Source organism: Manis javanica, chromosome 1 (assembly GCF_040802235.1).
Source record: "Manis javanica isolate MJ-LG chromosome 1, MJ_LKY, whole genome shotgun sequence".
Lineage (NCBI taxonomy): Eukaryota > Metazoa > Chordata > Mammalia > Pholidota > Manidae > Manis > Manis javanica.
This window is the reverse complement of record NC_133156.1, coordinates 23599421-23613955: the sequence shown is the minus strand read 5'-3', so window position 1 is coordinate 23613955 and position 14535 is coordinate 23599421. Positions and strand designations below refer to the sequence as shown.

The 14535-nt window shown below is 42.8% G+C and overlaps 1 protein-coding gene across 4 annotated transcripts in view; it reads left to right on the top strand.

Moving 5' to 3' along the window:
* Positions 1 to 5784: 5784 nt before the first annotated feature.
* Positions 5785 to 14535, top strand: part of LOC140848053 (transmembrane and coiled-coil domain-containing protein 5A-like) — a 180328-nt gene continuing 171577 nt past the window's right edge. For 2 of the 4 annotated variants that reach the window (XM_073230241.1, XM_073230236.1), the window contains exon 1: positions 5788 to 6944. In XM_073230241.1, coding sequence (XP_073086342.1) covers positions 6889 to 6944 — 56 coding nt within the window. In that variant the 5' untranslated portion in view covers positions 5788 to 6888. Of the gene's footprint in view, positions 6945 to 14535 lie in introns of all 4 variants that reach the window. The other 2 variants (XM_073230274.1, XM_073230263.1) reach the window with 2 other exon arrangements.

Below are 14535 nucleotides of genomic sequence, written 5' to 3'. Positions count from 1 at the left end.
CCAATTACCAAGAAAACAAAACTTTGCTGGGAACCCCACAGCTGACTCCTGTGTGTATCTCATTGATTAGAACTTCCCCAGTGACCTACCTTGGTTGGACGACAGTTAGGGGGACAGAGAATGGGGGTGGAGGTTGTTTGACTACCCAGTAGTGTCCACCACCGGTGGGTAAGTAGGGGCAAAAAAGGAATCTGAGGAAAAAGACTGAGGGAAGAGGCAAACTAGGAAGGAAGGAGATTGTCCAAGAAATGAGAGGAAAATGTTCCAGAAGGCTTGGAGTCTTAATTCCATCAAACGCCTCAGAGAATTCCAGTGGAATAAAGACAGCCTCCTACTGATGAAAGGACCATTGGTCACATTAGCAGGGAAGTTTCAATGGCGTGCTGGGGGAGGGGTCCAGGCTGCAGTGGGTTCAGGAATGAAGAGGCGGTGAGGTGCCAGGAACCCATGGGGCTACTCTTTTTTCTTCTTTGGCCTTACTTGATGCTTACAAAAGCACATATGTAACATATATGTAAGTCATGCATCATAGTGATGAAATGAACACCACTGTCTGCCACCCAACAGAAGATCAGATTATGGCCAATGCTGTTGCCTCTCCCTGGCCCTGAGGCTCTGTCAGAAAGTTTGATTCTAAGGGACAGAATACAGTGAATGATGTGGGCTAGAGGGAGAAGAAAGCAAGAAAGGCACTTCTTTTCACCAAGACACATTGGGAGACTGGAGGTACAGGGGTGAGTGTAACCATGCCAGCAGCATGTTAGTGCCCACCAGAGATCTCCCAGATGCAAAACAAGGCATCTGGCCAGTTTTGCAGGGCATGAGCTTCCCGACAGAGGAGTGATAGCGCTACTCTTTATCCTACATGGGCAGGTCTAGGAAGAGAATGATTAACACCAGAGGGAGGGATGCAGGTCAGAGCTCCCTGTTCGTTGGAGTGGAAATGCACTCAAATGCAATTCCTGGGAGATTATAGGAAAGCATCCCAGCTCTCTGCCTGGGGTGAGCCGCACAGTGGCGCTGGTTCAAGTCATTTAAATGACTACCGTGAGTCCCTCCCGCAGGAAATCACTTTCTGTCCCCAAGCCTGGTATCCAGTCTCCCTGAATGCAGCAAATAAGGAAACACCACCCTTGGATAAACAAAACCCACACCACAAGGCAGGTTTCAAAAAGAGACTCCGGATGACAGAATCCAAGCAGTTCCTGACAGTGTCCCCGCATCTGTCACCCCTTCACGGCTGTTACCACGACACCTGCTGTGTTCAGACCCTTCTCTCTCTGAGAAGTGTCTCTCTGGCTTACATGTGGACATAGTTTTTTCTCCTAACCAGGATGAAATCTGTCTGGATTAAAAATAAAAATAATAATAACTCCCACCTTAACTGAGTAAAACACAGAAATATTTTCTGAATATGAAAAGCACTGAGCTTTGAAAGTACCGGCTTCTGACTCTATTGAAACTACAATCTGTTTTTCTCTTATGCGTTTGCCAGACCTGCCTGGCCCAAACACAAATGTTTGTTTAGTTAGCATTTTTATGTGCCAGGAATGGACTAATTGCTTCAAATGGATTATTTAATTTGATTTTCATGTTTATAAGATTATCTTAAAACTTTTATCTAAATGAAGCTACTGGGGCTTGCAGAGGTGAGTAACTTTCCCGAGGTTACAAGGTGTATCACCGGCAGAGCTGGGATTTGAATCCCCCGTTGAACGCACCAGACTCAACTATGCCGACAGCCCTGATGCGCCTTCAGTCCCCCCAGGATGTGCTGGAGCTTCTCAGAGAGCTGCTGCGCACACAAGCCCTCTGTTCTTCACTCTACTGCCTCCCTTCTATTTGATGAGCTGTAGATGTTACATTTCTCTCTTGAAATAAAATCCCCAGAATTAAAACCCAGTTCTTCTGCTGAGGTCGGGCCTGTGTCAGATGGTGGGCCATTACTTTCTTTGCGATGAACATAAATCTTATGTGAATGCAGAACTACTCTGTACATTTATTTCTGTTAATTCCATGTTGTCCATCCTGTGCAGTATCACAAATTTGTTTTTAGACCCCAATGAAGGATTTTATATTTATCCCTATGAAATTTTACCTTGTTTGTCTATTGCTTTAGCATGTTAAATCTTTTTCATCCAACATATTATTTTTTTCTCTAACTTTCTAGCATCTGAGTACCTTCATCCATAAAAATAACAAAATGACAGGTCCAAGAACAGAGCTTTGTGGCCCTACAGATCATTTTAGTTGCCACTGATCTTTCAAAGAATGCAGGATTCTTAATTCAACCAGACAAAAACACAATTAACTACAAGGTCATATAGCAATACTTTAAAAATATTTCTTAATGAAGATTTTCACTGTCATATAGCCTATTTTGATTGAAGATATAATGTTCTCAAATCACAAATTCAGGTAGACAAGAAATGTAATCATGCTTTTATTAGACATATTCTCTATCTTGATCTATCACTGCCCCCAGTAGCAACGTTCTTAATTCAGGTTAGTCCAGTAAAGTGAACAAATTCTGTGCCTTATTGACTGTCTCTATTTCTTTTAGTAACAAATGAAGCAAAGTTATTGGTGAAAGCAGAGATTACAGAGGGGAGACAGTATGTGTGTGTGTCTGTGATGAGCAGAGTCGAACAGAAAGGAGAAGATAAGAAATTGCCTTTTTGGAGAGTGAACAAGCACATGTATTAGAGATGTGCTCATGTGAGCTGGTCACTGTGAATTTAAACAGAAGTGAGTCTGCTTGATTGTGTATATGCTGCACCAATTGTTGCACTGCTTGAGGGCAGGTGGGGAGCAGGTAGATGGTGGGGTTTCAACTTCTCAAGTCCAGTGAAGTGAAGGAGGCAGGAGTGGGGGTTAAGTTTATAGTCATGATCTACAGAATCTATGCTGAGCAGGAAGAGCCACAAGCACAGGGGGAAGATAAGATTGACAGCAGCAAAAGGTTGGCTCAATGTTTTGGTAGGGCTGAAAATATCTGACGTGGCACTCAGGGTAGGTGAGCATGAAGGGAAAGATATGGCTTTCAGGGAGAGAGCTTTTTAAAGATTCCATAAATGTTATTGAATTGAGAGGAAGTAATAGGTCATTGGAAGCTAAGATCTGAAGGATTTCGAGAGTTCAAGATGCTGAACCAGTTGTCTGTGAGGATGTTTAAGTTGTTGAGAATGATGACAGGAGTGGTGGGAATGAAGAATGTGCTCAGTCCACAAATTCATCAGTGAATGAGAGGGAGTGAGGTGGAGTTTACCTATGACAACAGCAAAGAGGAGCAGGAGGTCAAGGTGATGCCTGAATGTCACATGATGGGGTGCTGGTCATCTGGAGCATCAGATACAACTGGATGGTCATGAGATAAATGTCAGTTGGTTGCTTATGCTTTTCCATCTTTGGATGTTGTGGCACAGTGTGGGAAGGGCTGTAAATACAGAGTTTAAAAGAGAAAAACATCCCACCCTCTTTACTTTCTGAACAACACTCCATGTTAATTATATGACAATATGCTTAACGCACCCCCTTGGCGATGGCAAACATTTGGAGAACAAAGAAATCAAGATACGCTAGGGCTGGTAGCAAATGATAAGTGAAAAATGTACTAATAACTCAGCTGTTTTCTTTGATGGTTGAAGGAGTTTCACTCCAGGCAGATGAGACATAGTGGCTTTGCCTGGAGACCTTAATGAAAAAACCCTAAGCTACTAGAAGAAACAGAGTCATAATTGGACTCACTTAACAAAAATAAAGTCATAAAATGCAGTAGTCTGTGAAATTATTGTTGGTCATTTCTTATAATGCAGCTAAACAATATCCCTGAGGCTGTTTTGTCTGATTTTTTTCCATATCGTATAATGATGATGAATTCATGTGATTTCTGGTGATGTAAGGTGGAAGTTACAGCAAAAACATAAAAGATGCAAGTGTAAGATAAAACTAAATTTTACAATGTATTTAGAACAGGTTTTGCCGTTAATTAGCTAGAAATGGATGAAATTAAATAATATAATGTCAAAGTTGTTAAATCCAAGAGTAAATGTATAATGTGTAATACAGGAGCATATGTATAATATATATATTAATTTCTCTTCTATCACCTATAAATACCAGTGTACCTTCCATTACATATTTAAGTTCTAGGCATCTGTGAAGCCAACCCAAGACCTACCATCTCCATAAAACCTTCTAGACCTTCCCTGAGTCTCATGGTCTCCTTCTCTTCTGAAATTCTATAGCATTTTCATGGAACGAAGTACTACTGATCACATTTTAGGTATCAATTGATATACCAATTTTCAGAAGATTCTTATATTACTAGGGAAGCAAGAATTTGATCACTGGTAACCCAAACCCACATTTTCCCCATGATATCATGCTGGCTCCAACTCTTAAACTGTCTGAAGCCCAGCTCCCTTCTCTTAATCACCAGTGTATCTATACCTTCTCTATCCAAGATGGCCGGCACTAGACATATGTGGTCACTGAGCACTCGAAATGTGGCTAGTCTAAGTCAAGTTTTGCTGCATGTATAAATCACACACCAAATTAAAAGACAGTGTAAACAGAATTAAAATAGCTTGATGACGATTTAAAAATATTTATCATATGTTGAAATGATAATGTTTTGGATGTATTGAACTAAGTAAAATATATTATTAAAATTAATTTCACCTCTCTTGTTTTACATTTTTTAAATGTGACTCCTAGACAATTTTTAATTTCCTACATAGCTGATATTGTATTTATATTGTATAGAGCTGATCAAGACCATTTGTCCCTAGCTCTGTAATCACAAAAACTAATCATCTCTATTCAGTTAAAGTCAAAGACAATGAAAATCTGCATAAGAAAGAAAGATAGTAAGATTATATATCCCAAATAAGTCAACCCTAAATCTACACAGAATCAGGTGGAATCTTTGAAAGGTTCTGGAAAATTAGCCTACTCCAAAACATCTCCCCTGACAATCCTCATGGATTTCCTGCCATTAGACTCATTCCTCTGGAATGTTTCCAAGAAGTGTCATTATAATGAAAACGTCTTTGCAATGAATCAAGGTAAAAGAGTATATATCAGTTTGTCAGATTATCTCTGAAAGCGCTTTTGAGTGTATGGTTTTGATCTTGATGAAATGAGAAAGATTGCAACATCAGGCACTGCCGGGGAATATAAAATGGAGACCTGGAAATTTTAAATAGTCAGATCAAGAAAATGTATATTTTACATTTTATCTGAGAGACCACTTGTTGCAGTCATTTAGGAAGATGCAACTATGTCATGGAACTACATTTATGGTTATCTCTTTGTTGAGAATTGGTGACTAATATCTCTGAGTTGATTTACCCAGTCCAGAAATCCATATTGCTCAGTGCTGTGTAGACAGAGCTTTAGGTGGGTGGTACTCAAACATTTTGGATGTCTGAAATTGTTTAAATTCCATGTTTTGAAGGTTGTCTAAATATTTTAATTTGCATCAGGAAGATGGAATTGTGAATATACATATCATTTAATGTGTGCTTTTCAGGTGAATTCATCCACTACACAGCTGTTTTAGATTGGCTTCTTTAACTTTTTAAATGTAATGTCTATAGCTGTAAATCACTCACCTTTACACTGTCTTTGTGGTATCCTATAACTTCTGGTATGTTGTATTTTCATTTTCATTTATCTTCAAGTATTTCTAATTTCCCTTGTGATTTCTTCTTTAACCCATTGTTTGTGTTGTTTAATTTCCACACATTTGTTAAATTTCCAGTTTTTTTTCCACGTAAGAATGGTTATTGTGTTGTTCTGAGGTAGAGAGCTGTGCATATATGTCTGTTAGTTCTACTTGTTTTTGTATGTTGTTCAAGCCTTCTATTTCCTTACTTATCTTCTATCTAGTTGTTTTATTCATTATTTAAATTGGGGCAGCAAAGTCTCCAAGTATTATTATAGAACTAGCTATTTCTTCCTTCGATTCTGTTAAATTTCTTTCAGGGAAGGTTTGCTGGTAATGAATTCCCCCGCTGATGGCTGGGAAAGTCTTTATATTCGTTCCCCTTAGAAGGATAATTCACTGGCTGTCGGTCTCTCCTGGTATGAATTCTGGGCCTTCGCAGCTGCTGGAACGACCAACCAGCCTGAGCATGGACAATGGACCGCTGCGTTTGGGTCGCCGCAACCTTGGTCCTGGGCAGGCATTGGACTGGGCCCTGGGGTTTCTCAGCAGAGGCCCCTGTGGCTGCTTTGGGACTTCCGTCACCGGGATGTCTGCATTTGCTGCCTACGTGTGCCCACCAGTCTGCCTCCATTGTGGTTCTGGCTGGGTGGGAGCGCCCCTGCACAGCCTTTGGGGCTCTGTGCTCCCCTTTATCTGGCCCCTGGGGTGAGACATCATAAGGGGAGGTGGGTATGAGGCGACGGTGAAGACTGTGCTTTGCTTGATGGATGGTGTGGGCAGGACAATCCTTGCAGAGGAGTCTGGGACAGGAGACCTTCGTCATCCAGGACAAGCTACGGCTCTCTTCGTATGACTTCCTTTCATCACTGTACAACCCCTGAGATCCCGCGAGATCCCCGTGAGACCCCGCGAGACTCCCGCGAGACCCCGCGAGACCCCAGCGAGAGCCCTCGAGGGCATCCTCCTGCGCGAGCGCGTCGGGTGGCCGCACCTCAGGCCAGGTTCCGCCCGTCCCTGAGCCGCCTGGGGCTCGTAGGGTCCCGGTCTGTCGTCTCCAGGCCCCGCCGCCCGGGTCGCTCTTGCTCCCCGCGTGCCCGAGGCCGCAGAGCGCGCCCCGCAGGCTCCCCTGTGCTCGGTTTGCCCGGAAACCTGCGCTCCACGCCCCCGACGGAGGCCCATCCCGTCGCCAGTGTCCTCGTGGGAAAGACCCCGAAATGCCCGCCGGGTCTCCGGGGGCAAGTCTGCTGGATTCCTACACCCTCCTCCGCAGGTGAGTGGCCCTCCCCGCCTCCGGGTCCCTTGCAAGGTTTGCTTTTGTCCTTGTCTTTGTGCACTTTGAATATACATCCAGGTGTAGGGCTTCTTATTTTTGTTTTTTAGGTTTTGTATGTGTGTGTCTGTGTGAGATTACTCCGAGCTTCCTCTGTGGGTACTTCGGCAGTTGTCATAAATCTGAAAAGTTCTCAGCTTTTATTCTTTATATGTATATACATATATATATTTGCTATTTTTCTTTTCGTTCTCCATTTGATATGCCCATTATGCGTATGTTGCTCGTTTTATAATTGTTCTGTTACTACGTACTTTCTGATTTTCAGTTTGGGAAGTTTACCGGACCTATAATCAAGCTAATTGAGTTTTTTATCAGCTGTATCCACTCTACTGTGTTCATCTAATCTTTATTTTCTGTTTCAGTGTTTTTGATGATTAGGATTTTCTTTTGATTTTTTTTCTTAAAGTTTGTCTATTTACCCATCTCTTCTTGCATATTGTCTAATTTTTCCATTGCGGACCTTAACCTATGGGACTTAATTTAAATGATATGATAATTGTAATGTCTGTGTCATTTCTGAGTTTGGTTCTCATACTTGTTTATCCCTTCAAACTTTTTTTCTTGCTTTTGGCATGACTTGTAATTTTTGGTTGAATTCTGGACACGATGAATTGGGTGATAGGAACTGAGTTAATAGGCCTTTAGTGTGAGGTTCTATGTTAATCTGGTCAGTAGCTGGGCTGTGTTTGATATATGCCATAGCTGTAGGTGTGTCCGAGGTTTCAGATTCTTTCAGTGTGCTTGTTTCTGTCTCCCTTCTTGACTCTGGGACCTTCTCTGTACTTCTCCAGGAGCATCCATTGCCTGCAGCTTTTTCAGCTATAACTCACTCATATTTACTGGAGCCTTATTAGTGTGGTGATAAAACATGGGACAAGGAGCATTCTAGAATCTTTCAATTAAATTTCAGTATTTTGCTGGGTCTGTGTCTGTAGCCTGTGACCACAGGTGTTTCTTGTATATACAGTTTCCCTCTGCATGCCCATTAGGTAAGACAGGAAGGTTGGAAGGGGAAGGTGTGGGGAAAATGCAAGTTCTTATGGCTGGAATCCTCTGATCCTAAACTACTTGAAGATGTAACTGGCCTACTGCTGGGCTACTGCTTCCACACACTTGACAATGAGCTGTTATTGACTGAGTCACCATGTAAAGAGCTCTGCTCAGTGCTCTGGATGGAGGCAGAGACAGAGGTGGATTATGGTTGGTCCTGCATGCAGACTGCTGGATGCAGATGTGATTTTAGAGCTCGACCTATCACAGGGAGAAAAGCCGGGAATAAAGCCCTTTACCCCGAGAACATTCCATTGTCATTTCTCGGTCTCACTGAACCCATATAGTGAACTTGCCCAAGTCTGAAACCCTCAGGCAAAACAGGTAGGAATCAGGAATGACCTACTTCCACAGCCCTAGGACACGTCTCTGGTAGTCCTTCCCCCTGGAGAGAAGGCCTTTGTTACGGAGAAGGCCTGGGCATCTTTCACAAGCTTTATTTACCCCTTATTTTCTGTGCTAGAGTTGGGAGGGTATCTGAATTTTCACATCTTCGTCAGGAAAACCTGGTGGGATTCATGGAGATAAAGCCCAAACATGTATGTGTGCCACCTTCTAAGACCACAGTCCCAAGGAAATTCTTATTCTCATGCTAGTGCAAACTTAGCCTCCATCAGTTGATCAAAATTTCCATGTAAGTGTTCCCACTAGTATGACTCCACCAGGTAAGGAGTTCTTGGCTTTCACTGCCTGGATTCACCTGGCTCTCCAGATTTTAGGGTGGTGGATTGCCCTGTGGCATCAGTTCTCTTGTAGGTGCAAGGTAAGTCACTCGTTTTCAATCTGTTCAGCTCTTTCTTCTAAGGGCAGGACTGGTGACTTTTAAGCCCTTTACATGTTAGAGCTGAAATGGAAAGTTTTTAAGGCTTATAAGTTTTATGAGTGCTAATTGGAACAAAGTCATTTTTAGGGTTTTAGAATTTGGGGAGAACTGGTTTTAATGAGGTGAAGTGGAGGCACTTTCTGGGGGCATGACTCAGAGTTTACAGTCATTGCATTCAAGAACCTTGACTAGGACACAGAGAATATGTTGCCTACATTAGTTATTATTTGGGACAAACTAATGGGAAGAAATGAGGGAGATGAAGTGAGATGGAGGGAGAAATGCTCCTAAATACTTGGGTACTTCCTATTGTGAAGACTAATTATTTATATAATGGGCTGAATATGTCAGTTTATCATTATATTTAGTTGTCATGAGAACCCAGTATCTATCAGGCATATATTGAGTGTTGAAGTAGCAATGTTTACCCTCATGGAGCCCATATCTTAATGAAGGGTCCCAAAAAATCATTTCTTGTCTACTCAGCAACCATTTCCTCCTTCTCTAACAGAACCATTATTCAGACAGCATGAGGAAATCCTTTGATCTCAGGGAAGGCAGATCCTCTGTCAACGTCAGGGTTTATATTATAATTAGTCTAAGATAGTCATGATAACCCCATTTCTCCTAGCTAGAAACTCAGTATTCCAGTCTCTGTAGCTTCTTTTCCGGGGACTTCTAGGTAAAGCCTGGAATTTATTCTTCCTAAATAGAGAGGGTCTTAGAGAGTAGACGCCTTTTGTCCTTTCCTTTTTTTGTGGGGTTTTTGGTATGAGGATGTGATACCTCAGGCTGCAAAAGTCAGTTTGTGACTCTAAGGGGTTATAAGCAGGAGGACAAGTCAGCATCTGTGGGGAGAGAAGGCTAGAAAGAGCTCTGAACCGCAAAATGAACCCTGAGTCCCCCTGCCTATAATTAATGTTCTGTGGTTGATAGCAGTGCTTCTCCTTATTATGAGTGGTGGATGATCAGTTTTTTCCTAATTCTTTGAGGAGTGATACTTTGCATCTCCATTCTACTCAGTGAGACAAATCCATTGATCATGTGCTTTAATGTTGTAGCACTGTCACCTTGCAATCAAAGCATCTAAGCACTCTTTATTTGTGTTTATTTTATTAAGGACTTATAATGGACAGTCCACAGATTGGCACTGGTTGACATACTGTATTTTGAGTAGTACTCACTAGTTAACACTCCTTAAGGATGGCCAGTTAGAGCTACCATGTACTAGACATTCAGGCAATTAGGTTTATTTTTTTTAACTTGTAACCAGATGCTTTTCTAACTGGTAACGTAACAGACATGTAAATACATGAATAAGTGATACAAACACACATACCCACATAATTTGGGGGTTGCTAGAAATGTGTTATGTAAGCTTGCAGCCCAAATGTGGTAGCCTGTGTGATGTGGTGCCGTGGATGTTCTTGCTGTTGCTGGGCGTGCTGGATCCCACTGTGTCTGCCCAACTTCCCTGGGACCCACCAGGTGCTGTGGCCTTTCGTAGCTGCTCATAAACCACAGCCTGAGAGGTGGGACAAATGCTCCTCTCTCTTTACCGTTTCCACTTTGTTAGTACTGCAGGTGCTCTTTTATCTTACAGGGTGCTGTGGACAATGTGTCCCTCCCACCATCATATGTTGAAGCCTAATCCCAATTCAGTGGCATCTGGGGGTGAGGCCTTCAGGAGGTGATTAGGTTATGAGGTTGGAGCCTTCATGTATAGAGTTAGTGTCCTTATAAAAGAGACCCCAGAGAGCTCTCTTACTCTCTAGCATGTGAGGAAACAGCTGCAGAAGTGCAGCCCAGGAGAGGGTCCACCCCAGAACCTGACCTTGCTGTGATCCTGGTCTCAGGCTTCCTAGAGCTGTGAGGAATACATGTCTGCTGTTGGTAATACCAGTCTCTGGTATTTTGTTATGGTGGCCCACACAGAGCCACAGGGAAACAATTCTTTATGTTTTCATATCTGGTCTTCTTACCACCCTCTGCCTCTATCACATGATTCAGAGAAGAGCTCACCCCAGTGGCAGGGGTCAGATCTTGCACTCTTAATCTCCTTTGTCTCTGAAACTAAAGGCCAGACCTACCAGGCTTGGCCCCCTTTCTCACAAGGTTCCTTACTCACTCTGATGACAGCATTTGTAGAGGACCCCACACCTGTCCTGCCAGGTAAGCCCAGACATGCCTGAATCTCAGGAGTGGGATATGACCTGGCCTCACATTGGTTCTAAACACATACACACACACTTTCTCTTCAACTAAACAGCAACATGCCCCTCTTTAGACAATTATGTGTCTTTCTCCCTCACAATGCCTGTGTGCTCATTTGAAACAGGTTTTGTATAAATATTTCATATAAATATGTGTCAGGGGAAGGAGATAATGGAGGATTCATCCTGTAAGGTGAATTCTAGCAGTGGCCCTGGTTAGGGGCACCCCAGCAATTGTATTCACTACCAATCTTTGGCAATTGAGAAGACCTAGTGGTTTTCTGGAAAGCTAGTCTATGTGGAAAAATGTGCCGTTGCCAAGGCGATGTAGACATGAAGAGTGGGGTAGGGAAAATTGTCGAAACTCCAAGTGTGCATCTAGTTAACTAGGTCATAGAAATACTTAATCAGAAAAGCAATAATGCTGTGAAGGCAAAATGAAAGAATTAGGTGCAAAGAGATGCTTACGTTCTCTGGAGTGAAATGTCACTTTGTAACTCAAAGATCAAGGGAGAGATTATTCCAAAAAGTAATTTCCTGTGTTTCCTTCTCGGCACAGACCACAACGCAAGGCTGTAATATTTTATTCCTTTTCTAAACCGGTATTACTTATCTCCTTTAATGGGTTGAATAGTGTCCCCACTTCCCAAATTCATGTGCATGACGGTCCTGTGAATGTGACCTTATTTGTAAATCCGTGAGCATGTTTATGACTTTTGTTTTGAAATCTCCATCAAGGTGATCTCTGTTTCATTTAGCCCTCTTTCTAGGGTTCTGTCTTGTAGTTTTGACTGGATCAAATTCCCCTGCCTGCTTGTTTTATCAGGGATTCTGTGTTTCTTGCCTTGTATTAGATGTCTCTGCGATGCTTTCTGGTCTAAAGAGTAATAGCTTTATGAAGAAGATGTGCTGTGGTGCCCAGAACCTCAGGATTCTTTACTCTCTCGTGCCTGGTTCTATTTTATGGAGGCCCCAGTGGTTGGCATGCTGTGTGGGGGGCACCTTTCTGCCTGCCTTCTAAAGTGGTCTAAGTGTGGGTGGGCAGATTGCTTGAGCTGCTTGCTGCCTTTGTGATGAGCTCAGGAATCTCTGTTGAGCTCACTGTGGGCAGAGCCACCTTCTGCCAGGCCTGCAGCAGTGGGGAGGCAGCAAGTGTTGGGTTTGGGCCCCCGCAGGGAGAAAGGAGCTCTTGGCTGGCTCCTCCAGGCACCTCTCTGGTTGGGCTGAAAGGGAGCCAAGGAAGCTGGGTGGATCTCCTTCCACCTGCCGGGCAGCCAAGTCTGATGCTGCCACTGGGCCAAGTGGGTTGGTTCCTGGCAGCGTGCAGGGAGGTGCCTCAGGGCTGTGTTGTCAGCAAGGGCCATGGAGCATCTGGAGCTCCTGAGGGTTCCCAATCTGTGGGGTGGAGAAAGGGCTGGAGATGTATCCTCTACCTGCCCTTTCTCCCGAGGAGAGAGCTCCGTCCAATCCTTGTCCCCTCTGGCACCCCTCCAACTACTGGCAAGTCTTTCACACTGCTACCTCTGCTTTGGGTCTCAGGACTGGTGGGGCATGCCTGCCCTCCACACGGGCATGGGTCCAGCCCTGGTAATCACCGGAACCCAGTGTACTGTGGGCTTGGGCTCTCAGAGCAGATCTCCAGGGCGACGTGTGTAGTGCTCCTGGGCTCCTACCTGCTCCCCACTCTGTCCCTTTCTCCCACCTGCAGGCTTGGGTTGGGGGAGGGCTTGGGTCCCAGTCGATCTTGCCATTGCCACCTCACCTCTCTCTGTGTGGTCCTCCTTCCTCCTCAGGTGCAGGAGTCTGTTCTGGGTTGTTTTCAGGTCTAGTTGTATTTGCAGTATTTTTCTCTTTTATGTGTTTTTGGGAGGAGGTTTCTGTCTTGCCTTCCTATTCTGCCATCTTTAATTCCAATTCCTTCTAATGTTTACATTTGGAAATAGAGTCTTTACAGATGTAATCAAATTAAGATAAGGTGTCCTTATAAGAAGAGGGATATTTGGACACACATAGGAGAAGGCCATGTGGAGAAAGAGACAGATTTGCGTGCTATAGCCACCATCTATGAAAGCTAAGGATTGCTAGTAACAACCCTTACTATGTGCATAGTATAGTGTTAGAATAATAATAGTTTTGTATGAGTTAGGCCATGTCTCTAGAATACATACACAGATGAAATGGGGGGGGGGAAATCATCCAGTTTTCTGAAGTGTTTAAAAATTATCAAAGACAGGTACTATTGCTATTGTAGGAAAAGATCATCTTGCCAGTGAAATTATGTTTTCACTTTTCTTCAGGACCCAGATAAAATGATTCAGGATGTGCACTGAATCTCTCATGGCATCCAACCTGTTCGTAGGTTATAAAATATTGATATGATAATATGACAGAAGTAATGGAAAAATGAACATCATCCTGTATTCCATGATTTGGAGCTAAATTTATTAACTAATTATCCTTTAAGTTGTCCTATTTTTGAAGCACAGGGTGTGGGGTAGGCACACCTGCGTTAGAGTCTTGATTCCACCACAGGCTGTCTGCAAGGTTTAGGGTAAGCTAATATTGTTGAATGTCTGCTTCTTTATCTGTGAAATTGTGATAATGTGGAGCATTATATAAATGCAGGTAAATATATATATATATAATGAGAAAAATCAGATAGTTGCAAGAGTAAGTCTAATGGTACTAAAGGAAGAACTAGAAATATCAGAGATGTGAAATAAGGAAGTTGATGCCTTTTTTTCTGAATAAAGAATGTTCTTTAATAAGGTGATCCAGACTACAAAATTACAAAGCTGTTGAATTCTTGGCCTTTCTTGGTCTCTTATGAAAGGGTTCAAGTATTGTGAGTGAGGATTCAGGAACTAGAATAGAAAATAAGGGAGGAGTTATGAGACTTGAATGACTTCAACCTCTGCTGTTCATCCCTTATCAGTCAAGAATCCACTTTCTCCATCTATTAAAGCTGTGTTACCTTTTTTGTAGATTAATGATACCCTGAAAGGCAAAGTCAGTGTATACAGGGCTCTCTTACTTCACTACCAATAGCAAAATGCATGAAATATATTTCATATTCTCTGAGAAACTGGTTATTTGAGTCTGGGATATTTAAGCCCATTGATTAAGATTTGCTATTCATAGTTACTGAGTGCTAGTTAAAAATATCCAGATTTCCTGGAAATTCTAATTCACTGGCAGCCCAGGTAATTTTTATCATTCAGAGATATTTCCAAAACACTTTCAGCCAACCAGCTACCAGGAAAACATGATGCTTTGGACCTAGGAGAGTAGGGTTGGATGCCGTGAGAGATTCAGTGCACGTCCTGAACCATTTCATCTGGGTCCTGATGAAAAGTGAAAACATCAATCCACTTGGTAAAATAAAGAAGTCATTAAAACAAATATGGCCTGTGACTAGTGCAGAAATGAGGATTGTGACATC